Source organism: Lipotes vexillifer, unplaced genomic scaffold (assembly GCF_000442215.2).
Source record: "Lipotes vexillifer unplaced genomic scaffold, Lipotes_vexillifer_v1.1 scaffold1149, whole genome shotgun sequence".
NCBI classification, from domain to species: Eukaryota; Metazoa; Chordata; class Mammalia; order Artiodactyla; family Lipotidae; genus Lipotes; species Lipotes vexillifer.
Window position 1 is genome coordinate 13,334 of NW_006796238.1, and position 26,847 is coordinate 40,180.

Below are 26,847 nucleotides of genomic sequence, written 5' to 3' on the forward strand. Positions count from 1 at the left end.
CCATACAGCTAAATCCTTCATGATTTCATAAACTTTATATATACTCTCAAACTTTTTCTTCTCAACATAAATAATTATAATTCTACTCTTGCAGGCTTTTAACTTCTCAAGCAGGTGGACAGACTTGCACTTGACACTCAGTGGAAGCAGAAAGAAAAGTTACAGAGAAGGACCTCCAGCCTTTTTTTGGCCAGTTGAGTTTTGAAAGTAGAAAATCTTGGAGAAATTAGCTTGATTGTGTAGTCCTTGAGAGAGAAAGAAAGATTTTGTAATAAGTTTTCTCTGGGTTTATGTGGGACTGAGATGAGTTGTATAAAGGAGAGTCATCTTATCCTGTTTTGTCTCTTAAACTAGACTGGGATAATTAGATTAAATATGTTCTGAGTGTATCACCTCTATCAAACATCTCTTTTATTGTAGGTTACTGTAGGAAAAAATGGGCAGTGGTCGTTCACCATGTTTCTATATAGAAGAACTTAATAAGTACCAACAAAAGAACAGTGCAGTACTTAAGTATCGTGAACTGTCTAAGACAGGACCTCCACATAACTTAAGGTAAGTTGCTATAAAAAAGGGTATATCCCTAGAAAATATAAACTGGGAGAATGGCAGCTCTGGCACAATTTTGAAGTCAATTCTTTAGCTTGAGAGCAAAGTTGCCAGAGAGTACTGTCTTCCTGATGTAAAGTGGTAACTTCAGAGGACTCCAGAGAAAAAAGAGGGTTTAAGCCTTTCCATGCTTCAAGATGATATGCTATTTTGCTGTTTGGGGGTGACTGCTTGAATTCTATGTGGAACATAGGTTAAAATTTTCAAAGGTAGTCATAGGAAGCAGTGGTGATCAGAACACTTGTTGTTAGATAATGCATGAATTTTATAATATTTTGTGAATTTTTCTTTGTAATTAGGTTTACCTATCAAGTTATAATAGATGGCAAAGAATTTCCAAAGGCTGAAGGTAGATCAAAGAAGGAAGCCAAAAATGCTGCAGCCAAATTAGCTTTTGAAATAATTAGTAAAGAACAGAAGGTGAGTAATTACCTTTTTTTTCTAGTGAAAGGGAACTCAGAAATATCTATGGTATTTTTCTCTGTGAGAAAATACTCACATGCAGAATAAAGCAATTTACAACTTCTTTTGCTTTCAAAGTTTAGTTCAGTCTTTTTCCTGGCCCCATTTCTGTAGAACCCTGAATGAGAGGTACACCTACGGAAGAGTGGGCAAAATGGGACAATACTATTTAGAGTGCCAGCAGCAGTGACATACTCTAAGGAAACAGTGAGAAATGAGCTAACAGGTTCTGGAAGGAGCTCCTCCACCTAATTGAGGGAATGCAGTGAAAAAGGACAGAGATAGAAGTGACCATGAGGAGAATGATCTATATGGAGGGCAGATGATGAAGAACCAACATATGTATAATTGGTATCCCTGAAGATTAGAACAGAGTAACTAGTACAGAAAAAGCTATCTGAAGAGACTTCAGTAGAAAGCATTTCTGAAATAAAGAAAGACCTGGCTGCAGATTAAAACAACCCAGCAACTAAACAGGTACAGAAAAGTACAGAACCACCAAGAGCAACGTCAGCCCTTGTGAAAGTACTGAGCTCCAGGGATGAAGAAAGAAACCTATGAGCATCTAGGCAGGAAAAATTATATAAAATGTAAAAATGAAAAAAAAGATATCATGCTGTTCACAGCACCATTAAAAACTAGGAGACATTGGAGACAAGAAGTCATTTTACATGTAGGACAAAAGTGGATCATTCTCAGATTTTGAAAATCTTGAAAAATTTTAGTATTCAAGATATTTTCTTGAAAAATCTTACTTGAAGGGACTTCCCTGGCAGTCCAGTGGTTAAGACTGCATGCTTCCACAGCAGGGGGCACAGGCTCAATCCCTGGCCTGAAAACTAACATCCCTCATGCCATGTGCTGCAGGCAAAAAGAAAAGAAAAAAAAATTTTTTTTCTTTAATTAAAAAAAAAATCTAACTTAAAGATGTCACCCTTCTAATCAAAATTGAGAAAAATAAATCAGGCAAAACCCACAAACTCATAAATTGTTAAAGAGCCAGAAAACCAAGTCAAGATGTTAGAAAAGGAACAGTAGAATACCTTTCCCCACAAAAAAACAGAAGAAAGACGGTGAAAACAATAAGGGCAGAAATTAATGTGAAAAAAACCAAAGAAATAATAAAGAAGATAGGTAGGGCTTCCATGGTGGCGCAGTGGTTGAGCGTCCGCCTGCCGATGCAGGGGACACGGGTTCGTGCCCCGGTCCGGGAAGATCCCGCATGCCGCGGAGAGGCTGGGCCCGTGAGCCATGGCCGCTGAGCCTGCGCGTCCGGAGCCTGTGCTACGCAACGGGAGAGGCCACAACAGTGAGAGGCCCGCGTACTGCAAAAAAAAAAGAAGATAAGTAGAATCAAAAGTTCTTTGACAAAGTTAACAAAGTAGAAAAACTTTGGACAAGATTTTGTCAGATTAAGAATTTTAAAAGGGACAGATAACAATGGAAGGAGTAATGCTATTATGTTCATGTTTCCTATGAAGTTGTGATCCAGGATATAGCTTTACTTTGGTATTTGTTGTCTTGTTCTTTGAGGTTTACAAAGGGCACAGCAAACCAGAAAATGTTATAGAGTTTTACCAGATAAACAAGAAAATTGACTGTTTTGTTTTTCTTTATGAAACTATAAAAGGGAAATGGCTGATTTCTTTTCTCCTGTTAAAATTTATCCTTGTGGGTTTTTTCTGGCAGAGGAAGATATATACTTATACTTTTATTAAAATATTATAGTAGGGAAATCCATAAACTCGAAGTTGTCTTTCAAATTATTCATTTAGTAATTTTATTAGACAAAAAATAGTAATTTTATTAGACAAAATAAATTTTGGTTATCATCTGTATTAAACAAAACATTTCTTTCTTTTAGGCCGCTAGTCCTTCATCACTGCAGACAGGAAATCCTTCAGAAGTACCACCCGTTGAGAATTACATAGGCCGTGTTAATACGATTGCCCAGAAGAAAAACCTATCTGTAATTTACGAAGAATGTGAATCGAGGGACAGTGGGCCCGATAAGTGAGATGTTGTGCTTTTCTTTCTGTTTCATTGTATCTAAGCAACAGAACAGGCTTATTTTCATGTCTAATTTTCTGGAAATATCTGTCCTTTTTGGTACGTTATGCAGAAAAGGTTGTATATGACTTACAAGCAATGGGACATCTTTGTAATTAAAATATTGAAATGCTTAATTGCTGAAGACTTGGGACCCATATCCCATAACTGATCAAATCTGAGGAATCCTTTATTTCTGAGGTATATCTGGATGGTTTAGTCTGCAGGAAGCCTAAGAGAGGGTGGGTTGCCCCTGCTGCAGGGTTGTGAAAATCTTCCCATCCCTGAGGTCACAGTGGCAGTCGTGTGAAAACATCTCTGCCACACGTGTGGAATGACTCTCTTTCCACCCTTGTCAGATTAGAGCTGTTTGTCCAGGTGTTTGCCCTTCAGATTTGATTAACTGATGTCACTCTCTAAACAAATACCATGTATTAGAAGGAATGGGCTTTCATCCTGGACTGTGTGGAGACCAGGATTTGAGGGATGTGATGAGGGGGACAGATGAGAGCGTCAGTCAGAGATATTGAGAACGTCACCAGTGAGCTAAGACTTTGGACGTGAGGAAGAAGAATCGATTTGAACTGGGAAAAGCAGAAAGCAAATGAGCGTGAGGGAGATTGTTTCTCAGCTACAACCAACCAGTTAAATGAGGGAGAAGGAAGAAATATCTAAATGGCAAATAGTCCAAACAACCACTTTAGGATACTGTCCTCGGAATTGACTCAGCTATGGATGTTTTACTTTTCACCCTGATGGATTTTAGGCCAGAACTAGGAAGAGAAAAATGTGATAGCATTCATTGGAGTGAAATATTCAAAAGTGAATTCTGTGAGTCAATCTCAATAAATTAAGAGACTATTTTATTTTCCCGTAGCTCACCTGTTTGGTTTCTTTGAATTAAGGGCTTTAACATTCGATTGCTGAAAGAGAGAATTCTATTTAGGGAGTGCTGGAGAAAAATAGGAGCCCTAGAAATGATCCAGTCACTCAGCCCAGCTCCCTAACTTTCCCTTCAGAGCCTAGCGGGGAAGACTCACCCTGGTAGGGTGTGTTTCCCTCTGTGACAAATCATACTGGAATAATTCTGTAGCACTGCATGGTAACTCCATGATATAAATTGCCATGTCCATTGCTTTGCCACCTTAAATGTAGTTCTTATATAATGGTCCAAGGATCCTTGCCTATAACCACAAGCATCCTTACAGCTCATATGAGGAGGGGGTGACTTCAGCATGGGGCTTTTGCACTGTGAGGATTTTCTTAGGTGTTTGTGCACATGAGCAGGGGGCAGAAAATGCTAAAGTTAGAGCTGAAGTTAGGGATGCTTTGCCCATCTCCCACAAAAACACTCTAACCTTATTATTTCTCCTGTAGAAGCCCCACTTCCTCTACTGGCTTTTTCTTTCCAGTTGAACATCTCTGAAAAATTCATTGGATCTGTCTTCCTTCTCTGCCTCCATGTCTTTTAACTTTTGGGGAATTTAAAAAAAATCACCACTTGGTACCTTAATGCCAGATCTTTCAATGAAGTAACAAAGAGAAGTTGCCTGGAAAATGCAAGCTGAGATGTTAGCCAATGCTGGTTATTCTGGCAAACTGGTCAGCCATCTCATTGAAGGTTTAAATTAAAGAAGAAATGAACTATGAAGCCACCTATTAAATTAGTGTTATATTATGCCTTTGTTAATGTGTGGTTTTTTTTCTGAATCATGAGTTAGATTTACTGTTTTTTGGTATTTGGGTTAATACTGTTTATCATTTCTCCTAGATTTCATTATAAATGCAAAATTGGACAGAATGAATATGGTATTGGTATAGGTTCCACTAAACAGGAGGCAAAACAATTGGCTGCTAAACTGGCTTATGAAAAGATACAATCAGAAAATTTAATGGTATGTACTGCCTTTGGATTTAATTTTTATATATATATATTTTTTTCTTTTTGCGGTACGCGGGCCTCTCACTGTTGTGGCCTCTCCCATTGCAGAGCACAGGCTCTGGACGCGCAGGCTCAGCAGCCATGGCTCACGGGCCCAGCCGTTCCGCGGCACGTGGGATCCTCCTGGACCGGGGCACGAACCTGTGTCCCCTGCATAGGCAGGCGGACTCTCAACCACTGTGCCACCAGGGAAGCCCTAATTTTTATATTTTAAAATTCTCTCTGAAGTTGATTTGAGGTTAGATGATGTTTAGATGATGCCAAGACAGCCAATCACATAGCAAAAGGATTCCTCCATTCTGTGTCCCAAATATGAGCCATGAACCATGGGACCATGGGGCCCCAGAGGGATCACGGTTCTGTTGACAACTCAGGGTTGTTTTTTTTAAATCCAGATCAAACATCCATAAAAAATGTATTAACCCCATAATTCTTTATGGCTGTGAGTTTGGTAAATGTGGGGAAATAAATGTGGTAGTTGGTTCCCAGAGACTGAGTCACTATGGAGAAGTAATTTAGTTGCACTTAAATCTTTCAGAAAGCTGACACATCCTCTGGTTGTTCCAGTACTGTGTGTGATGATGTCCAAAGCAACTCTTCAGCAACAAGCACATCGTAAGTGTGGAGAAACGGTTGTGTTATTTAACAGATTCAAATTGTGGCCTGAAAGAGCAAATATTTATGAAAATTTTAATGTTTAGGGAGAATTTAGAAAAAGCAATTACTGATCAACAAAAAATAGGCAAAATTCATAAACTAATAGTTGTCCCCTTTTCTTCTAGTGCTTCTGAATCACCATCTGAAAATGACTTCTCAACAAATGAAGCGGAAAGCAATGACAACAGTGATGCATTAGACAAGTCTTTCCAATCTCCAGGGGTATAGTATTAATCTCTATGCTTCCTAGTTAAGCTTATTTTCCTTTGTGTTTCCCCATTTAAAAATGACCTCCAGTACCCAACCATAATTTTTCTATTTTTTTCTCATGTGTTCTTACTAAATCAAAATATTTTGCAGCCTTTTCACTCTCTCCTTTCTTTATTAACTCCCATTCTTCACATGCAAAATTCTTCTATTCTTCACTCCCATCTTTCTCCCCCTACTCACCTTTGTATTTTCATATATTTTCTATGATCTGGCTTCAGCTCTTCTATCAATTGGATAGTACTTAAAAGTTTTATGAATAGAGTTTCTGCTTCTGTTTTAAAAAACTAGAACTAAACTTAAAAACTAAACTTAAAAATCAGATAGTTTATGTGGTGATGATTAGTGTTTATCAAAGTTATCCTATTTATAAAGAACTACAAGCAAATCAATAAGAAAAAGACAAGCAACTCAGTAAACAAATATACAAAAGAGCGAACAGACAGTTCAGAGAAGCAATACCCAAATGGGCAACAGACAAAGTATGAAAAGACGCTTTACTTCTTAATAATCAGGAAAATGCAAATCAAAACAACAGTTAGATACCATTTTAAACCCATCCATTTGAGTCTGGCTATACTAAGTGTTAGCACAGCTCTGTTGCTGTTATAACTATTGTATGCTGCTGGTGGATGTATAAATTGGTACAGCCCTCTTAGAGAGCAATTTGGCAACATGTGGTAGACTTGAGGGTGTGCCAGCTGTACCACCAAACAGTTCTGTTCCTAGGTACGTCTTCTAGAGGAACATGGGTATGTGTGCACATAGAAACATGTATAAGCATGTTCTTTGCAAAATTATTTGTAATAGAAGATATTGGAAACAATATTGTCCATGAACAGAATGTCTGAATTTATCATAATGTAGTCACTGTGCAAAACTGAGGCTGGCAGGTGATATGAGCTCAAGAAATCTTAGTCTGGTGTTCGCAGTCTGTGTCAGCATATTAAAATTGGGAAAAAACCACAAAACCTAATAGAATGAAAGTGAATATGAGTGAAGAAGAGCTATATGATATTAATTTTTGAGAGGTATATCAAAGACTCCTTTTTTGGCTAAATGTTAAAATTAAATTATTAATTTGTCCTAAAAATGAAAATATTTTAAACTAGATCTCTGGGCCACACTTGTGTCTTTACTAGCACTGTGAGTGATTGTGATGCACACCTTCTTGCTAAGATCTGCTGGCCAGAGGATCACCTAGGAGGCCATATTCTATACCTGGAGAATCAGTGCTTCTGCAGAACATGTCCTACAATTTGTCTTTTTTGACCTTCCTGCCATATCTGTCTGGTTGCTAAAATCGGTGAGAACTTTGATATAGCCAAGTGCAGTGAAAGCAGGGCTTAGTGAGAGCATACAAATTGATGAGGTTGTTAATCTAAGGACAAAGAAATGTGATCAAAGAACCATCTAGACGTACAGGAGAAAGGATGGCAAGAAAAAGCAAGATACTTAATATAATCACCCGAAACTATTGATATTCTCCATTTTCTTTTATTATAGAACAGTTCCAGAAATAATCCCAGAAAGGTGAAGAGGTGAGTATCATTATGCATTGAACATGTTTTGAAATGTAGTTTTATTTTAGACTTAGTTTATTAGCCTTATTTATTAAGTCTTCAGTATTTGTAGAGTAATATATGCCCTTATTTGAGTGGAGTTTCAGAGTAGAAAGCATAATTAAGGCTCACTGAAATCTTGAAATCTACAAACAATACTTTTAAATATGTGGAGAAATCTTTGAACATATGCACACACTACACTGTAGACATAAAGGCCTATGGGGCTATTGGTCGAATAATTGATTAAGGGTATTATTTTGGATGAGGCTGACAGAGGAAATGGGTTTGCAGAGATGTTTTCACAAGAAGTGCATAATGGGAATTCCCTGGCGGTCCAGTGGTTAAGACTCTGTGCTTTCACTACGGGAGCCTAGGTTCAATCCCTGGTGGGGAAACTAATATCCCACAGCTGTGTGGCACAGCCGAAACACGCACGCACACACACACACACATGCACACACACACACACACACACACACACACAATAGAGAAGTGCATTATTTTGCAGATAAGCAGGTAGAGTAGAAATGGTATCATAACTTGGGGAAGAAAAAAAAAGACCAAATGTTATGTAAATTATGGTGACTTGGTTTCTTGAACTGAAAAGAAAAGCAAGGATGTCAGTATAGTCAGCAGTGAGAGTGAGATGGCAGCAGGAGCCATTATAAGGCACCAGTACATTCCAAACAGTAGGTGATGTTTGCAGAGAGATGATGCCTGATGCGGGTATTTGAATGAAGATGGGAGAGGTCTGTGTGTGAGATGATCAGGCTGTCAGTTGTGGTTCTAGTGTCAGGGAGGAGGGAGGAGGAGCGTTTGTGAGACAGACTGTAAAGGAAGAGTAGACATGACTTGAGGGAACTGAGTTACAGAACTGGGTGAAGAAGATGCAAAGGAAAAAGGATACAAAGATTGTTCCTTGTGAATGAGATGCTGACAAGAGTCATGGCACTGATGCTGTTAAGGGAGTTGAAGACTTGACGGCTTAGGGGAGAGAGAGCAGTTTGTATTTGTTTAGTTTTAGGTGGTATTTGAACTTCCAGTTGTAGGAGGCTTACCACCAGCAAGGAATAAAGGTCAAAGGAAACACAACCAAGATGAGAGTTCAAAGAGGTATATTTCCTGAGGTTTTGTGTCTAGAGGGAGAAAAAGAGAGGCCAGCGGCATGCTGACAATGAATGTGTTAAGGCCAAAAGAGGAACCAAAATGAGCGAAAAATAGAGGACAGAGAACCATATTGTTTCTAAAGAAAAAGGTTAGTATTTGCTACCTCATTATTCTAATAGTTGACTCAAAATATAAAAAGCCGGGGCTTCCCTGGTGGCGCAGTTGTTGAGAGTCCGCCTGCCAATGCAGGGGACACGGGTTCGTGCCCCAGTCCGGGAGGATCCCACATGCCACAGAGCGGCTGGGCCCATGAGCCATGGCTGCTTAGCCTGCGTGTCCGGAGCCTGTGCTCCGCAACAGGAGAGGCCACAACAGTGGCGTACTGCAAAAAAAAAAAAAAAAAATATATATATATAAAAAGCCTAGTGCGACATGAAACCTACTAATATAAACAAGTTACATTTGATTTCAGTTTTGAGTTTATGGGCTTCTCTTAACTTTTAGATCTTTGGCACCTAGATTTGATGCTCCTGTGAAGAGGGAAGAAAGCACGTATACTGTGGACTCCAGGTAAGAGGGAAAACTGTGAAAAAGAATTTGTTTAAGGATACATTTGCTCCTCTGACAGAAGTTTCTTAAGGGACTGTTGAACATCAGGCAGGTTAAATTATATTTCTACCTGAACTGTTTAATTGTTTTAGCACAATCAGGCCCACAAAGAATCATTGTCTCTTGGAGGAACACAATTTAGATGAATCCAAATGGAATGTGGTAAGTGTAGATCTGTGTGATACTCAGGTGGATTTCTCTGACATCTATGGAAGGTTTTAATATTGAAAGCAAATATTTCTATAAACCAGTGATTTTTTTTTCAACAAAAGTACTCCTGCAGGAATCAGAATAGATCCACTTGGATCTGTATTCCATTTTCCAGCTCCATAGCAGATTTCACTTTGAAAAGGGGTTGCTTTTGTGGTAGATCATGTGTTTGGGCTTAAATAAAGTATCTAAAACAAAGGAGGCCTATTTGCAACAGGGGGACATTGAATACGAGCTTAAAAAATAATAAAGAATCACCAAATATTTAATAAGTACCTAATATATACCTGGCACTGTGCTGGACATTGGATTTATAGCAGGAACAAATAGAAACAGCTCCTGCCCTCCTGGAGTTTTGAGGGGATGATGATTACAGGAAGAAGTCTGTAATTACCAACCGTGGTCAGAGGTCTGAAGGAAAAGCCATGACATGGTTAGAAATGAAAGCAGAACCCTTGGATGTAGAGTGAGGGGTGAGGCAAGGCTTTCTCTGGGGTCACATTTGTGGGGAGGCCCTGAGCTTCTGCAGAAGAGCATGTGGGAAGGTGAAGGTGGGAAAGGTGATGTGAACGTCGGAGGAGCGGAGACAAGGCCTTGTGCTGGGAGGGCAGTGAGCAAGGGCCCGGGGCCACGAGACCAGCTGGAGAGGGAAGCAGGGCCAAACAGGTGGCCCCCTGTAGCCCATGCAAGGACTTTCTGGGCTTTGCTGACTGCAGGGGCGGGCTATGGGAGGATTTAGGCAATAAACAGACGTGATCAGACTTAGTGTTTATCACACTGGTTGCTTTGTGGATCACGGATTGGAGCGGAGGAAGGAGGGGAAGTGGAGGGTCCAGTGAACAAAGTTCTGTGGGAGTCTGATGGAAGTTTGGACTGATGGGGAAAGGTGGGCAGACACCAGCAGATGTGTTTTAGAAGGAGAATTGGCAGGGTTAATGATGGAATGTGGGGCATGAGGGAGAGGGGAAACCCAAGGAGTTGCCAACATAGGCAGGCTCAGAGCATGTGCTCATTTCTCTTGTAACAGCTTGGTGGTAGCCGGGGAACACAGTGTGGCTCTGTTTTCTAAAGTTTTATACTTGGGATAAGATTCTTTACCATGGCTTTTGTTTAACCAGAAGGTGACTGACTCTCAGGGGTGATCTGTTATGTTGGGATGGGAAGAGGAAAGACCTATCCTTTGCAATTCAAGAATTTCTGTGAAGTGGATCCTTCTTATTCAGAAGAGGAGAGTCCTGCTTATTAGATGGTCCATTTCACCAGTGCTGTTAAGGGAAAGTGGGAGGGTGGGAGTGGGGAGCAGCGGACCCTGAACCTCAGAATAACAGTAACGTTCATCTTTCAAGGTTTACCAGAGATTTTACAGAAGTAACACGAATTGGCGCAGGTGGATTTGGCCAAGTTTTCAAAGCCAAACACAAAATTGATGAGAAGACTTATGTTATTAAATGTGTTAAATATAATAACGAGTAAGTAGTAATATTTTATTTTTTTGAATGGGAAGGTGTTTTGAACCTGCAACTATTCTTTTTTATGTATCTCTCTTCTGCACTAGCATATTATTATTATTTTTTAGTCCTCCTTAAAAATGTCATTCTACCATGAGGAGCTTGGCTTACTCTGAAATGATCTCACTTTACCGTGGTTACTTCAATTAAAAAATGGATATACCACTGATCATCCTTTTGAGGCTGTCTTGATGAAAACTAAAGTTGTAAAATCATTTAGCTTAAGATGACCTTCGAGATTTTGTAGTTTCATCTCCTTAACAGACGAGGGGACTGAGATCCAAAGATATGAACTGATCTGACAAAGGTAAAAGCTAGTGGGTGTTCGTTGTCTATTATTGCATAATCCACCACTCCAAAATGTAGTGGCTTAAAAACACCTAGTTATTACTATCTCTGGTGGTCCTGTGAGTTGATTGTGCTCATCTGGGCCATTCTTCATGCATTTGCGGTCAGGAGTCATCTGAAAGCTTGACAAGGCTGGACATCGGAGATGGCTCTCTCACATGGCTAGCAGTGATGCTGGCTGTGGCTACAAGTTCCGCTGGCACTTGTTAACCAGAGCGCCTCCACATGGCCCCTTTATGTGGTCTTGGCTTTTCACAACTTAGTTGTTGGGTTCTGAGAAGGACTGTCCCAGAGCAACTCATCCCAGGAGGGAGCAGTCTTGGAAGTTCCACATTATATTGGTTAAACAAAGTCACTAAGAGCAGCTTGAGGGGAGGGCAAATAGACTACCTCTTACTCTGGGGAGTGGATGCAAGTATGTGGAGAGAAGGAATTCATGATGACCATATTGGACACTATCTACTGTGGTAACAAGGTGGAGATTTAGAGCTCATCCTCTGGAATACCAGTCTGCTGTGTTCCCACTATATACCAGTGCTTCCCATGTTTGTCTTACGTATTATCTGTGCCCTTCCCAAGCCCCACCCCACTCCAATTACTGGATAGCAGAACTCCTTCAGGAAGGAAAGCACAGAGGAAGCAGGTCTTAAATCACATGTTCACCAGTCTTGCTTTTTGTTTTCTGGCAGTTGTTAACTATTTGTAACTTGGCCAGACTCAAGGACTAGAGAAGGAGATGGAAAAGGGATATGGGTGAAGGAAAATGACATGAGCAAAGGAGAAGCAGGCATGGTGTCCCAGGTGCTCTTCATCCAGTTAAACCAACCTACTTTCTGTCCCATGGACAATGCCTTGCAGTTGAAATACCTTCATACCTACTCGGCATCAAAACAAGGCTTTTTCCTTCTTCATCGTTTTGCTTAACAGAAATGAAATACGGTTGTTCCTTCTCTCCCCTAACATCTTTTTTAATGGTAATACTTAATTATGATAAGGGTGCAATGTCTTGGACATTTCTAGTGGCTTCATAAATTGGTAAAGCATAAATTGGTGAAAAATACTCTTGGAGATATTAATCTAGAGCCATAAAAATGTTTATATGCTTTGACCCATGGATTTCCTATCTGGGAACCTATTACAAGGATATTACCCAGATTATGGGAAAAGCTATTCAAGAAGATAAAAATCACAATCACAATGTCATTTATAGCAGTGGGAAATTAGAGCAAACAAAATGTTCAGCAATGAAGAAATGATTAAGTGTGTTTTGTTCTCTCCCTTGATCAATGGCTATTTTGCAGTCATTAAAAATGAGGGTTATGTACTGTAAATATTATACATGAAATAGTATGATGCTGGAAGTTGCTTTAGCATAATCCAGGGGGAAGATGAGGAAGTAGGTAAGAGTATAAATGAAACAAGATTGGCCAGGAGTTAATAACTGTTTTATCTGATGAAACAGTGATGGCCAGGTAGGGGCTCATTCTACTATTTGCTCTACTTTTGAAATCTTACATTAAAAACTTTATACATGATGGTTATACAGATTGTATAATAATCAGGAAAATTTTAAAGCTAATACATTATATGGAAAAAATAGGATAAAAATATACCCTTTAATTACAAATATGTAAACATATATATGAAGAAAGACTATAATAAATAATCTAAAATAATAAATGATTATGTTAGAATTGTGTTGACATGAGTAATTTTTTTCTTTATTTTTATAAATTTTACATCATATAGAACTTTTCAAATTAAAGAAAGAAATTATAAAATGTTTGCTTATTTTCTCATCCTTGAAATCACAAATTTATTTATTCCATTTGGCATAGAATTGTCATAGCTCTTGACTACACATCCCTGTAAAGCTTCCACATTGTGCAATGAAATTTCAGTCTCTCTGCATAGATCACCCCCTTTGTGTACTTTTGCCACACACTGAAAATTCTGTATTAGATTCTTCATGCTGCTTGTGTTACCTACCACTTCTGCCCAAATGGGGTTTGCTTATGAAATCCAAAGTGATTTTAACACGTCTAAATAAAACATAGTGGATGATTTTTTTTACCTCCCCCACAGAAAAAAAAATTCCATCACTGGCAGTTCACAGACTACTACGTATGACTTTTAAACTGTGATGTTTAGAATAATTAAGTTACTGTTTTTTCTCTTATGTTGAGAGTGAGAACAGCTGTGTTTTTTCTGTGTGTTCACTCTTTTGAGCACTGCTGGCTTCCATTCTAAAACTCAGTGTGGAAACCATGGCAACTGTTTAATAAGGGAATATAAGTAGTTCTCTCCTGTTGCTCGAGGTGTTTTCTTGTTGTTATCAGGGATGGATACTGATGCTTTTGTGTTCCCTGTTTCTTTTAACTAGGAAGGTAGAGCGTGAAGTGAAAGCTTTGGCAATGCTTGATCATCCAAATATTGTTCACTACCACAGTTGTTGGGATGGGCTTGATTACGATCCTGAGCAAAGCATAAATTCTTCAAGGTAACTAAAAGGAAATTCCCATAGTCATAATGGGATAGAGGAAACAGTCATTTACTATGTGTGGGCCACTGGGTAAGGCCATTAATTATTACATTTAATAATCACAGCCAGAAACACTGTTTCTGACAGACGCTGTTATGCCTCCATTCTACAAGTAAGGAGACAATGAATAGTCTTCTTCTTGCTCCAAACTTGCTTTAAAAAACCTTTTTTTAATTGTCTTCTGTGGTTTTTGAAATCTCAGGTTTAGCTTTCCTGACTCTGTTGTTTAAGGTACAGGCTTGCTCACATGCCCTGACTTCATCCAGGCCATAAACGCAGTCTTGTGAAGGTTTGAACTCGCTGTAGATGCTGCATTTGGAGGCTCCCCTCGTTCCTCCACTGCCAACCCTCTTCTGTCCCTCTCACCTGGTTGTCAGGGTGCAGTCAAGGGGCCTCTTCTGAATGCAGTTATACCACTTATGGTCAGGTGGTGGGCAGTGAAAATAATTCCAAGACCCTGAGCTGTGATGGGGGCACCCTCCCCTCAAACCTTGAATTACTGACGATTTGTCTCAGATAAGCCACTACAAAGGGACTGAAGGGTTTTAAAGTGCTGGTGCCTCCCTTGGAAAGTCACCCAGTGTTTCTTGGAGACAGTCCTTTCAGTACAATCCTGAGGCCACTGTGGGCCTGTTCATTCACCGTCTCCACACCATGTAATTGAGAACCTTATCATCGGTTTCAGAAGTACCATCAACATATAGACTTCTTCAGCTTTCAGCAAATTCCTGGCTACCTTTTTCTATTTTCTAGCCAATATATGCTCAAAGAATTTAAATTAGTATTGAGGCCAACTTAGTTCAGAAAAAAACCCAAAAACCAAACCAAAACAAAAAACCATGGTTAGCAAAATCAGTCCTCCCTGCTATACCTCATAGCAATTTGTTGGCACTGTTCTTAGAATTCTTATCTATGTACTAATATTTTAGGTTTGTTTTTCCTTTATCTCTGTCCTATTAAACTATAATCCTCATGACAGCAAGGATAGTGTCTAACTCACTTTCTTATCTTTAGATGCCTGTTCTGTGCCTTTCACAAAATAGATGCTCAGTAGAGCAATGGTGAATTAAAATGTTTCAAAATTACTGTATATATTAATGAAATTTGGTTTTCTGCAATTCCATAGTATTTATGCTTCTATTCCTATCTATTAGCAAAGATAATCAAGGACCTTCAGCAACAAAGAATGGGCAGGCTGCTACTTTATAACTTAGCTAAACAAAGCTTTGGATACCTGGGAATTTATGATTTAAATAAAGACTGGGTTATTATGTTTTGATTCAAATTTGTTATATTTAGGTTTGTTTTGAGACATATTTTGGCATTTTTAAGAAGGTGCAATTTTTTTAATGGAATTTTAAGTGTATTTTTTTATAAATTTATTTTTATTGCTACTTCTAACATACTGTGAATTTTATACCCAGATCAAAGACTAGGTGCCTTTTCATCCAAATGGAATACTGTGATAAAGGGACATTGGAGCAATGGATTGACAGTAGAAGAGGCAAGGAACAAGACAAATGTTTGGCTTTGGTATTCTTTGAACAAATAACAGAAGGAGTGCATTACATACATTCAAAACAGTTAATTCATAGAGACCTTAAGGTATGTGGAAAAAGTATTTTGTTAGGAAATGATAAATTAATTAATTTAAAAGTCTATCTTCTTTAGTTTTAGAATCGATTGACAGTCATGAGGAAATAACATCTCTGATCCTCTAAAGTTAGAATGGATCTAGCACTTGCCCCAAATACCAATCTATAGAACCACGCAGAAGGTCTCCAGGGCTGTAAACTTATGGAGACACTGAGCTCCACAGGAAGAAGCTCATTCACTTCTGGTTCTATTTGTCATCCTGGCTGATAGTCACACCCCAGTTGTAAACACTAAGAGCTTTAGTATACTGAACATTTGTGCAAATAATTATTGTGACTGGCACAGCCAGCTGGCTGCTCTGTCCCTGCCTCTACTGCTTCTCAGGCTTATCTGAGAGGCAGAAGGGACTCTGGTAACTGGCTTTGGGAACATGGTTCTCTTAACCTTTCAGTCATTACTCTTGAGGGCAGTCACAGGCACTAGGTCCAGAGTCTAGAATTTTCTTGGCATTTGGTTAGACATCTGTGCCCCATGATTGGAAAATTGCAGTAATCCAAACCTTGGAACATGTAGCATATCTTTGTATTTTCACTTTCTTCTGGCTTCCTAGCTTCTTTTATGGTCTAGTTGAGCAGTTTTTCCATTTCCTCCTCAAAAATGAAAGAAGAGAGACAGAAGAGCTTTCAGTCTCTCCTCCATACTCCCTGTGATTTGCCTACGCTTATCACAAACTGGCCATGCTGAATCCTGTCACCGAATCTTTGCTTATGTTCTTGCATTGGACACTCTCTGCCTGTCCCCTTTGGTCCCAATTCCTTTATGAGCCTTTCCCAGTCACTCTGGATCAGACAGAAGCACCTTGTCTATGTGGACCTTGACTCTCTGCTTACCCCACCTGTCTAAAACAGCCAGGAATGAGAAACAAAGCAAAAAGTTCCTTGAGAAAAATAAGCAACCATGTACATAGTTGTTTGTTGGGCCTAGGTAGAAAAAGATGGCCCTTAAGAGGTATTGCATCCTTGGTCTGCCCAGGGGCTGGATGTCTGATGCCTTCAAGTAGGAGTCTACCTGGTTCCAGTATCTTTTTTTAACAGTATCTGAAGGTGTTCTTTGAAGTTGGAATGATATAATGACTCTGTTCAAAAGGTTACATTTAGAATGGCTATACCTACACTTCGAAATACATCATAGAGTTAAATAAGAAATTAAACACAATTATCTATTTATACAATCATTTGCAAATAAATTATCTACTTACACAGTCATTTCCTCTACTCAGCAGTTTGAGTGTTACCTCCCAGACCCTTGTCAGGATGAGTTAGTGAAATTCTGATCGGGGCTCCCTTCTCCCACCACCTGGTCTGCCAGTTCCCTCCTGTATTCCGTACTGCTTGTGCTCCGTGTCGGGGAGTGATCTTTTCTTGTGTCTGCAGAGAATGTTTGCTCTATGTCGGCAGGTGCTCAAAGGTCAAACTTTAATACTACTGAGCCTTCTCTCATCTTCTTCAACTTCTAGCTTCACTGCTACAGTTACTGTTTTCTCATATCTGAGAGAAGATATGAACAACGGTGTGCACCTTATTTTGTGATGCTTTGCAAAATACCTGCTCCTGGTGGCTTTGCCAGAGAACAGTTTTTACCCAATAAAGCCCCTATTCTATAAAGTCGACCAGCATTTACCTTAAGAACCAGACCAAAAATGCTGGTGATGGACACAGAGGTTTGTGGAGTGAGGGCTTAGGGCCTGAGGAGTTCAGTCCCCCAATCGGTCCAGGCCCCTTGGTCAGCCTCAGCCCTTATTCCTGTACCTCCTGGATAAAGTTTGCTCCTTTTTTTTTTTTTTTGGCCACACCTTGCGGCTTGTGGGATCTTAGTTGCCCGATGAGGGATCTAAACTGGGCCCCCTGCAGTGGAAGCTCAGAGTCCTAACCACTGAACCACCAGGGTATTCCCAGTTGGCACCCTTTTTTTTTTCGCACCCTTTTTTATGTTCTACCATCCAACATTTTGCCTAGTCATACCATAACTGATTAGACAAAATGTGGCATCATGTTTTTTTTTCTTTTTAATGAACTATAAACAAGCAATCTAATATTTTTATTAGACAGTCCCATCCAGCTTATATATTTAGACAGTTTCGTAAATGCAACCTCCTATTTCTCAGAGCCAGGCTGTAGCCTTGTGTGGGACCAGCAGTTGTACTTGCAAACCCAACATCTTCCTACACTGTAACTTGAATACAGCAGAGGCACATTTTCTCTCTACATCCCCACACGTCTACAGGTTTCCGTCCGTGTTACTGGCGGTAGGTTTTAAAATTTTTTTTTTTTTTTTTTGGCCACACCTTGCGGCTTGTGGGATCTTAGTTGCCCGATGAGGGATCTAAACTGGGCCCCCTGCAGTGGAAGCTCAGAGTCCTAACCACTGAACCACCAGGGTATTCCCAGTTGGCACCCTTTTTTTTTTCGCACCCTTTTTTATGTTCTACCATCCAACATTTTGCCTAGTCATACCATAACTGATTAGACAAAATGTGGCATCATGTTTTTTTTTCTTTTTAATGAACTATAAACAAGCAATCTAATATTTTTATTAGACAGTCCCATCCAGCTTATATATTTAGACAGTTTCGTAAATGCAACCTCCTATTTCTCAGAGCCAGGCTGTAGCCTTGTGTGGGACCAGCAGTTGTACTTGCAAACCCAACATCTTCCTACACTGTAACTTGAATACAGCAGAGGCACATTTTCTCTCTACATCCCCACACGTCTACAGGTTTCCGTCCGTGTTACTGGCGGTAGGTTCCAATCTAACCATTAATTGTTATTTGCAACATTTCCACCAGGTGGGCGTCCAGCCCTGTCTCGAATACTTCGTAGGATGGGGAACTCTCTAACTCCCATTCTTTGGACCACACGATTAGTATATCAGGATATATTAAGGCAAATCTTGTGGTTGTTTTCATCCTCTAGTCCTGGATCTGTCCCCTGGGACAAGGCAGAGTGAATCCACCTTCCACTTATCTTAAGATATTTGAAGGCAGCTATGCCCCAAGCCTTCTCTGCTCTCAGCCAAAAAGTCCTTACTTCCTCAGCTAGCATTTTAAAGACTGGTAATAATAAATTTCCTGTTTTGGGCTTACCTATGTAAGAGTAAATGCCTTATAAGTAAATATAAAAATAGCTATTACTAAATATGATTTGGATGTGTAATAAAAGTCTTGTCAAATTGGTACTTACAAGTTAATATTTTTTTTCTGTAGCCAAGTAATATATTTTTAGTAGGTATGAACCAAATAAAGATTGGAGACTTTGGACTTGTAACATACCTCAAAAATGATGAAGCACGGACAAGTAAACAGGGAACTAGGCGATACATGAGCCCAGAACAGGTGAGGTCCCCTTCCTTTCTGTTGATATATATTTTTATCTCTTTCATTTTTTTAACTATAAAAATAATAGGCACCTCTCATAAAATTAAAACAGTACAGAAGTAAATAGAATAAAAATGGAAAACTCTCCTTACCCTTCCTTTTTACTCTTCTCACTAGAGTTTGTGGTTTATCCTTGTAGATCATTTTGAGTTATAAAAAAATATACAGATAAAAATATATATTTACAGAGACTTTTTACATAAAAACATACATAAATACATTTTACAAGATACTATAATGTTATTTTGTGGCTTAATTTTTTTTTACTCAACAGTGTATCATAATCTTTCCATAGCTGTACAAATAGATTTGACACATTTTTTTTTTTTTTTTTGCGGTACGCGGGCCTCTCACTGTTGTGGCCTCTCCCGTTGCGGAGCACAGGCTCCAGACGTGTAGGCTCAGCGGCCATGGCTCACGGGCCCAGCCGCTCCGTGGCATGTGGGATCTTCCTGGACCGGGGCACGGACACGTGTCCCCTGCATCAGCAGGCGGACTTTCAACCACTGCGCCACCAGAGAAGCCCTTGACACATTATTTTTAACAAGTGTATTGTATGCCAAAGTATAGATATACAGGTACTCATTTAACTATTGCCTTATTGATGGGCATTTATTTAGATTGTTTCCAACTTTTTACATTTATAGACATGTTATGTGTCTTCCTCCTTATCTCTGAGTCTAAAAACAAATATTTTGATGATAATCAATGATAGATTCTTTGAACTGAAATTGTTGACTAGAATGACAGGTGCAGTTCAAAGTTGATACATACTATTAACGCATATATGTGGAACCTGGAAAAATGGTACAGATGAACCGGTTTGTAGGGCAGAAATAGAGACACCGATGTCCATACAAACGTATGGACACCAAGGGGGGAAAGTGGCCGGGGGTGGGATGAACTGGGAGATTGGGATTGACGTGTATATACTAATATGTATAAAGTAGATAACTAATAAGAACCTGCTGTATAAAAAATAGATACAAAAATTCAAAAAAAATTTATACATGCTGTGAAATTGTCATTCAAAAAAAGTGACTCTAGTATGTTCTCCTAATGTGGACGAGAATGCCGCCTTCTCCCTCACACTCTCAGTCAGACTATGGAATTATCAGACTGCAGTTTTAGTCACTGAGATGAATGAGGTGTAGCTTGATCTTTTTTTTTTTTTTGGCTGCTTTGGGTCTTAGTTGCTGCGCGTGGGCTTTCTCTAGTTGCGGTGAGCAGGGGCTACTCTTCGTTGTGGTGCACGGGCTTCTCATCGCGGTGGCTTCTCATTGTGGAGCATGGGCTCTAGGTGCATGGGATTCAGTAGTTGTGACACACGGGCTCTGTAGTTGTGGCTCACGGGCTCTAGAGCTCAGGCTCAGTAGTTGTGGTGCACGGGCTTAGTTGCTCCGCGGCATGTGGGATCTTCCTGGACCAGGGATCAAACCTGTGTCCCTTACATTGGCAGGCGGATTCTTAACCACTGCGCCACCAGGGAAGTCCCTCAGTACTTTCTTTATGGCTTCTGGGTTAATCGTTTTTATTTTGGAGGTCCTTCCTACCACAAGATTATAAAAATATTTCGTGTTTTTATTGATACTTTAGCTGAATTAACTTTTGTATATATATGAAGTATAACTTGATTTTCCCCATATGGGTATGAAACTGCCCCATCACCATATATCAAATAGTTAATGATCTAAATATTCTTTTAAGGAAAATTTGTAGAGACAAAAAGTAGAACAGAGGTTACCAGGGGCTGAGGGCAGAGAGGAATGGGAAGTTGTTGTTTAATGGGTACATTTTCTGTTTGGGATGATGAAAAAATTTCTGGAGATAGATAGTGGTGATGATTATGCAACATTGTGAAGGCACTTAATGCCACTAAATTGTACAAATGGAAATGGTTAAAACGGTAAGTTTTATATATATATTTAACACAATATAAATATGATATTTTATCATATATGAAATTCCCACACACTTATGGATCTGTTTCTGGACTCTATTCTGTCCAGTTGATTTATTTAATGTTCTTCCTCTTTAATATCATCCTGTTTACTTATTATAGCATTATAAAATGTTTTATATTTTAGCATTATAGAATTATTACAGCATTATATAATGTCCTGATAGATATCAGGACATTATTCTTCAATTAAAAAATGTTCTACCTCAAGCTTATACAGTACTGTAGGTCAATTATAGCTCAATGAAACTGGAAGAAAAAAATGTTCTTAGTGTTCACATTTACTATTCCAAATAAACTGTAGAATCAATTTGTCATGTTCCACAACTGGTGTTGATGTTTTGATAGCAATTGCATTATATTTAAGAATTCAGTTGAGGGGAATTGACATCTTTATATATTTGAGACTTCTTCTCCAAAAAGTGTCCAAGAAATTGGTATATTTCTCCCAATTATTCAAATCCTCCTCAGTCAGCTTTTGCCAGGCTATGCTATGGTAACAAATGACACTGATTTCCTAGTGGCATGCACAACACCAAAGGTTTATTTCTTGCTCACGTGGTGTAATGGCTGCAGTCTTGGCCCAGTTTTGCCCCACGTGTCTCCTTCATTCTAGAACCCAGGCTGAAGGAAGAACCCTATCTGAGTATTTGTCCTCACTGCAGAAAGCAGTGTCAGAACCTTGTGATGGCTTTTAAGATTCTGCTCCTCAGTGGCATACATCACTAAAAGTCATTGCCCAGAGCAAATTGGCCAGCTCAAGACAAACACATGGTGGGGAAGTGTCATGCTCTCTCTGGGAGGCCAGTGCACAATTGGGAGCAATAGTATATTCTACCTCAAGGCCACTTTTATATTCTTCAATGAAAATATTCAATGAAAATTTGTTTTTTCTTTATGAAGTTTGCTCATATTTTTAAAGCTTTTCCCTGGATATGTATCATGTTTTGCTATTAAAATGGGATTCCTTGTATCTTATTGGTTATTAGTGAGGCTGCTGATTTTTAAAATATATTTATTTTTAATTGTGGTAAAATACACATAACATAAAATTTACCATCTTTACCAGTTTTAAGTGTGCAGTTCAGTGGCATTAAGTACATTCACACTGTTGTGCTACCATTACCACCATCCATCCATAGAACTTTTCATCTTGCCAAACTGAAACTCTGGACCCATTGAATAGCTCTCCATTCCCCTTTCCCAGCCCCAGGCAACCACCGTTCTACTTTCTCTATGAATTTGAATACTTTAAGGGCCTCTTATAAGTGGAATCACACAGTGTTGGTCCTTTTGTGACTAACTTATTTCACTCGGCATAATATCCTCAAGATTCATCTATGTTGTAGCATGTGTCAGAATTTCCTTCCTTTTTAAGGCTGAATAATATTCCATTGTATGGATATATCACATTATGTTAATCTGTCACATCGATGGAATATTAGGGTTGCTTCTACCTTTTAGCTACTTTGAGTATCACTGTATTGCTGCTATGAATATGGTTGTACAGCTATCAATTCATGAATGTTTGGCTTTTATATAGACTCATTATTCTAGTAGGTGGTTTTTTTTGTTTTGTTTTGTTTGTTTTTTTGGTTGATTGCTTACTGTCTGTTTTCATCTTTTGGGGTTGTTTGTCCTATGTTTTTTTTTTTTTTTTTATAAATGCCCTTTAAAGATGATTTTTTACTGAAAGGTAATATATCTTTCAAAATACCCCTACTATTTTGTCATCTAAGAAAAAATACAGTGAGCCATCTGATGGTTTGAGAGTCTAGAATGAAGAAGGAACACACGTCTTCCTTTGGGGACCATTCAGCATAAAAACATAAGCTTTTTGCAAAGTGTGAAGGTAGAAGACAGTAGGGGACTAACAGCTCCCTTTTAACTCCCACTCTCTAAAATATCTCCTGCATCCTATATTGTCACATTTTATTGAGGAATAATTTATACACCATACAATGCACAGATCTTAAATGTACTTTTTTTTTTTTTAGTTTTGACAAAGGCATAGACCTGTGAAACCTACAAGCCTATGGAAATGTAGAACATTTTCCTCACCCTAGAGTATTCCCTTAGACCACTTTCCAGTCAGTCACTCCTCTCCACTGCCCAGAGGCAACCAGTGCTCTGATTTCTATCACCATAGATTAGTTTTCCCTGTTCTTGAGCTTCATAAGAATGGAATCATATAGTATGTACTCTTTTGTATTTGATTATTTCACTCAAAGTAATGCCTGTTGGAGAACCTCTAGTTGTTGCTCATGTCAGCAGATTATTCTTTTTTGTGGCTGAATACTATTCTGTTGTATGAATATACCACAATTTGTTCATCCATTTTTCTGCTGATGGACATTTGGATTGCTTCCAGGTGTGGAATATTATGAATAAATCTGCTATGAACATTTGCATACAGCTGATTTGCTGGGCATGATTTTAACTGCTTCACCTGCTCGTCTCATCTAACCCTGCAGTTAAGCTATGAGGTTAACACTATTGTTATCTGCATTTGATGGTCGAGATTATTCCCACATTGATGGTGATTCAACTATTTAGTGACAGAGATTTGAACCTGGGCAGTCAGACTCCACACATCTTGCTAATAAACATACATTGTTGTGTGATACATTTTGGTCAGATAACTTTTTTGGCTTTAGAAGGCATGGGTGTTTATATAAGATGAGTCACAAATGTAAATATACTTTGGTTCCTTCAGATTTCTTGTATGGAAGACTATGGAAATGAAGTGGACATCTTTGCTTTGGGACTAATTCTTGCAGAACTTCTTCACATATGTTCCACTGTGTTAGAAACAGTGAAGGTAAATAATCTCACAGAAAGAATTAAGCAACAAATATCATTGGCCGTCATGTCCAAAGTGCTGCTGCAGACAGTTATTGCCTCCATGTGAGGATGGGCTGGAGCATATTAGTGCTGACTGCAAATGCAATATGAATTTTTATCCCTTTCATGTTTGGGCAACCAGTACTTTTTGTTAAAGATCAAAAACTTTGGTCTTCTGTGGAAGGTGTGTACATCTCATAAAACTGTAGCTGTTTCTTCCTAATTGAGTCACTCTGTAAAATTGTTTTGATTGCCTGCTTTGCATAAGACCCTGTGCTACGTGCTCCAAGGATTATGAAAATAAATAAGCCTTGTTCTCAAGGAGCTTATATTCTAGGAGGAAAGGTAACATAAGACAATGCTGTAAATGTTTTAGGAGAAGGGATGAGGTCTAATGGAAACAGCTAGGAGGGAGGTCTTGCCAGCTGTAGGGACTTAGGTTTCATGGAGACATTTAAATTGAGCTCTGAAGGACCGGTTGACTTCTAATAGTCCAGATTGGAAAGAAGGCCATGTGGAGACAGGAATGTGAAAAGTGTGTTTGGGAATAGCTGGCCGGTATCATTTTTATTGGAGTATATAAGTCAAGGAAGTAGTGGTTGATGGTACTGGAAAGATATAGTGGGGCTACATTGAGGCAAGAATGTGGACTTTCTTGTGGAGGAAGCAGGGAGCCATTGAAGCCTGCATGCAACTGGATATCCTAGTCTGAAGCTCAGTAAAAGGGACTCACCTGGATTCGACAGCCTTCTTCTCTGTAAAACAGGGATAATGAAAATACCTATTGCATAGGGTTCCAAAAAGGATGAAGGGAGATAATTCATATGATGCTCTTAACACTTCAACATGCTGTAATGTTCAGGATGGTTAAAACATGGGGTGGGTAGAGGAGAGGATTCCTGCTTGCTTCTTGGCTAAAGAGATTTTCCAAAGATCTAGAAACATCCCAGATTTAGGGTATCCCCAGCTTTAGTGCTTCCTAAGTTTGTTTTTTCTCCAAAGTGAATAATTTCCTAATGAATATATATGTTTAATTTTTAGCTTCTTGACGGTCTAAGGGAAGGCACCTTCTCAGATAAATTTGACAGTAAAGAAGTAAGCACTTAAAAATAATCGGAATTTTATTTATTGCAATGTTTTATTTCCTAGTATTGACTCTTACTATCATTACAGAAAAATCTTCTACAGAAATTACTCTCAAATGATCCCAAGAAACGACCTAACACGTTGGAAATACTGAAGACTTTGAAGGAGTGGAATAATATTGCAGAGAAAAAGAAATGGAATACATGTTAGATATTTAAAAAGTATCCTTCTTCTGATACTCCATTTTCCTATAACTGTCCAAAGTCTGCTTGGGAATATTAATGGTATTTATCTTCTATTTTCCTTTCTCCCTTAATTTTTGCCACATTTGCAGAAAGGTTTGCATTTTTTCTTACTTCAAAAACATTCTTACATTTGCCTTCCCCTCGCTCATCTCCTTATTATGAAGATGGGGGAAAAATGCCTCAGATTTTCTTTTTAATACCAATTAGTTAATCAATTAATGAATGACTATTTATTAAATACCTGCTGTTTCTAGGCCAAAAAGATATAAGATGTATCTCTGTCCAAAATAGCTAACAATCCAGCTGGAGAAATATGGTAACCATGAAGAGATAAGTATAATCACTTTGGAAAGCAATTTGGTATCATCTAGCAAAGTTACATGTACATTGCCATTCCTGAAAAGCCATCAGTTCCATTTCTACATACATGTGCACAGGAATGTTCATAGAAATGCCGTTTATTATAATCAAAGGAACAGGAAACAACGCTAATGTGCACCAGAAGAAAAATGGATACATAAACTGTATTCACACACTGGAATACTATATAGTGTTTTATAGTGAAAATGAAGGAATTACAGCTAAATGCACTAACGTGCCACATCTCTCAGGAACATAATATTAAGCAAACAAAGCAGATTGCAGAAAATACTGTATAAAGTTCAAGAACATGCTAAGTGAAATGTGTGCTTAGGTATTCAAACAAATGTGGTAAAACAATAAAGGGAAGGAAAGGATTGAGAACTATTATTAGATTCTGATAGTGATTGGCTCTGAGGAGGGATGGGAGTGATGTGATTGGAGAAATGGGCTTGCAAGGTAACAGTTAACTTTCTTTTCTTACACTGGCTGTTGAGTCCACTAGTGCTTACTGCATAATTATTCTATTTCTCTTAAATACATTTTGTACCTATTATAACAGACACTTTAAAGAGATGATAACTATGCTGTAAGACAGTAGCTGAGCATAGAAAACAATCAGTCTGGAGGGGTGAGATCACTCTATGCTGAGGAACCATGGCACAGGGCTTAGAAGTGACACGCCAGTGAGACTTCCAAGTACGTGAAGGATTTAGATGAATAGAGAGGAGAACATTTGGGCAGTATGGGCAAGGGGCATGGCATGCGTTCTGGAAAAGATAGATTTGAGGAACATTAGGTATACTAGTTTGTTTCCCTGAATTGCTGTAGGGAATGCTGGAAAATAATATGAGCTGTATATTGGAAGAAACTGAGGGTTCCTTTAAGCTTTATAGCATCCAACTACTGTTCTAGAATTGTCATATAATTTTACAATTTTTAAAATGAGCCAAATTTAGGCTTAGCAGAAAAATCATAGTAATAGATAATATTTTTGTGAAGGCTTATAGCAATTTCTAGAAAGTGTTACTAAAAGCATTTAATATGGTCTTCAACTCCCATGCAGTATTTGATTAAGGCAAGGTTCATCAATGGATACTAAAATTATTGGTTGAAAAGGCGCTGGGAAACAGGAGCCTCAAAAGGATTTAAATATAGTCCGACAGATGATATTACAAAGGGGAAAATGTATCTTTAAAATGGAAAGATCTTATCACCACAATAATAAAGTAATTAAATTTAGCATCACCGAAAGTGGAAGACCCTAACATCATGACCCTCCTGATGTGATGTAAGAATTATACACTATCACCTATTTAGTTTTCTTGCCCAAAGCGTTTAACTGGAATTTAATCATGAGGAAATGATCAGACAAATCCTGAAAGAAGTCATTTGATAAGGTAATTAACTTGGATTTCTCAAAAAGTCAGTATCATGGAAAAAAAAAA

General features: G+C 38.7%; 1 protein-coding gene across 1 annotated transcript; it reads left to right on the forward strand.

Annotated features, from left to right (window-relative positions):
• The first annotated feature begins 436 nt into the window (after window positions 1-436).
• Window positions 437-25,004, forward strand: EIF2AK2 (eukaryotic translation initiation factor 2 alpha kinase 2). Its single transcript, XM_007468382.1, has 15 exons — window positions 437-555; window positions 909-1,029; window positions 2,936-3,084; window positions 4,892-5,015; window positions 5,601-5,677; window positions 5,845-5,941; window positions 7,493-7,527; window positions 9,163-9,228; window positions 10,824-10,946; window positions 13,717-13,833; window positions 15,300-15,480; window positions 18,734-18,862; window positions 23,581-23,685; window positions 24,750-24,803; window positions 24,882-25,004. Exons 1-15 carry the CDS (start codon window positions 437-439, stop codon window positions 25,002-25,004), a joined length of 1,620 nt encoding a protein of 539 aa, XP_007468444.1.
• Window positions 25,005-26,847: the final 1,843 nt, after the last annotated feature.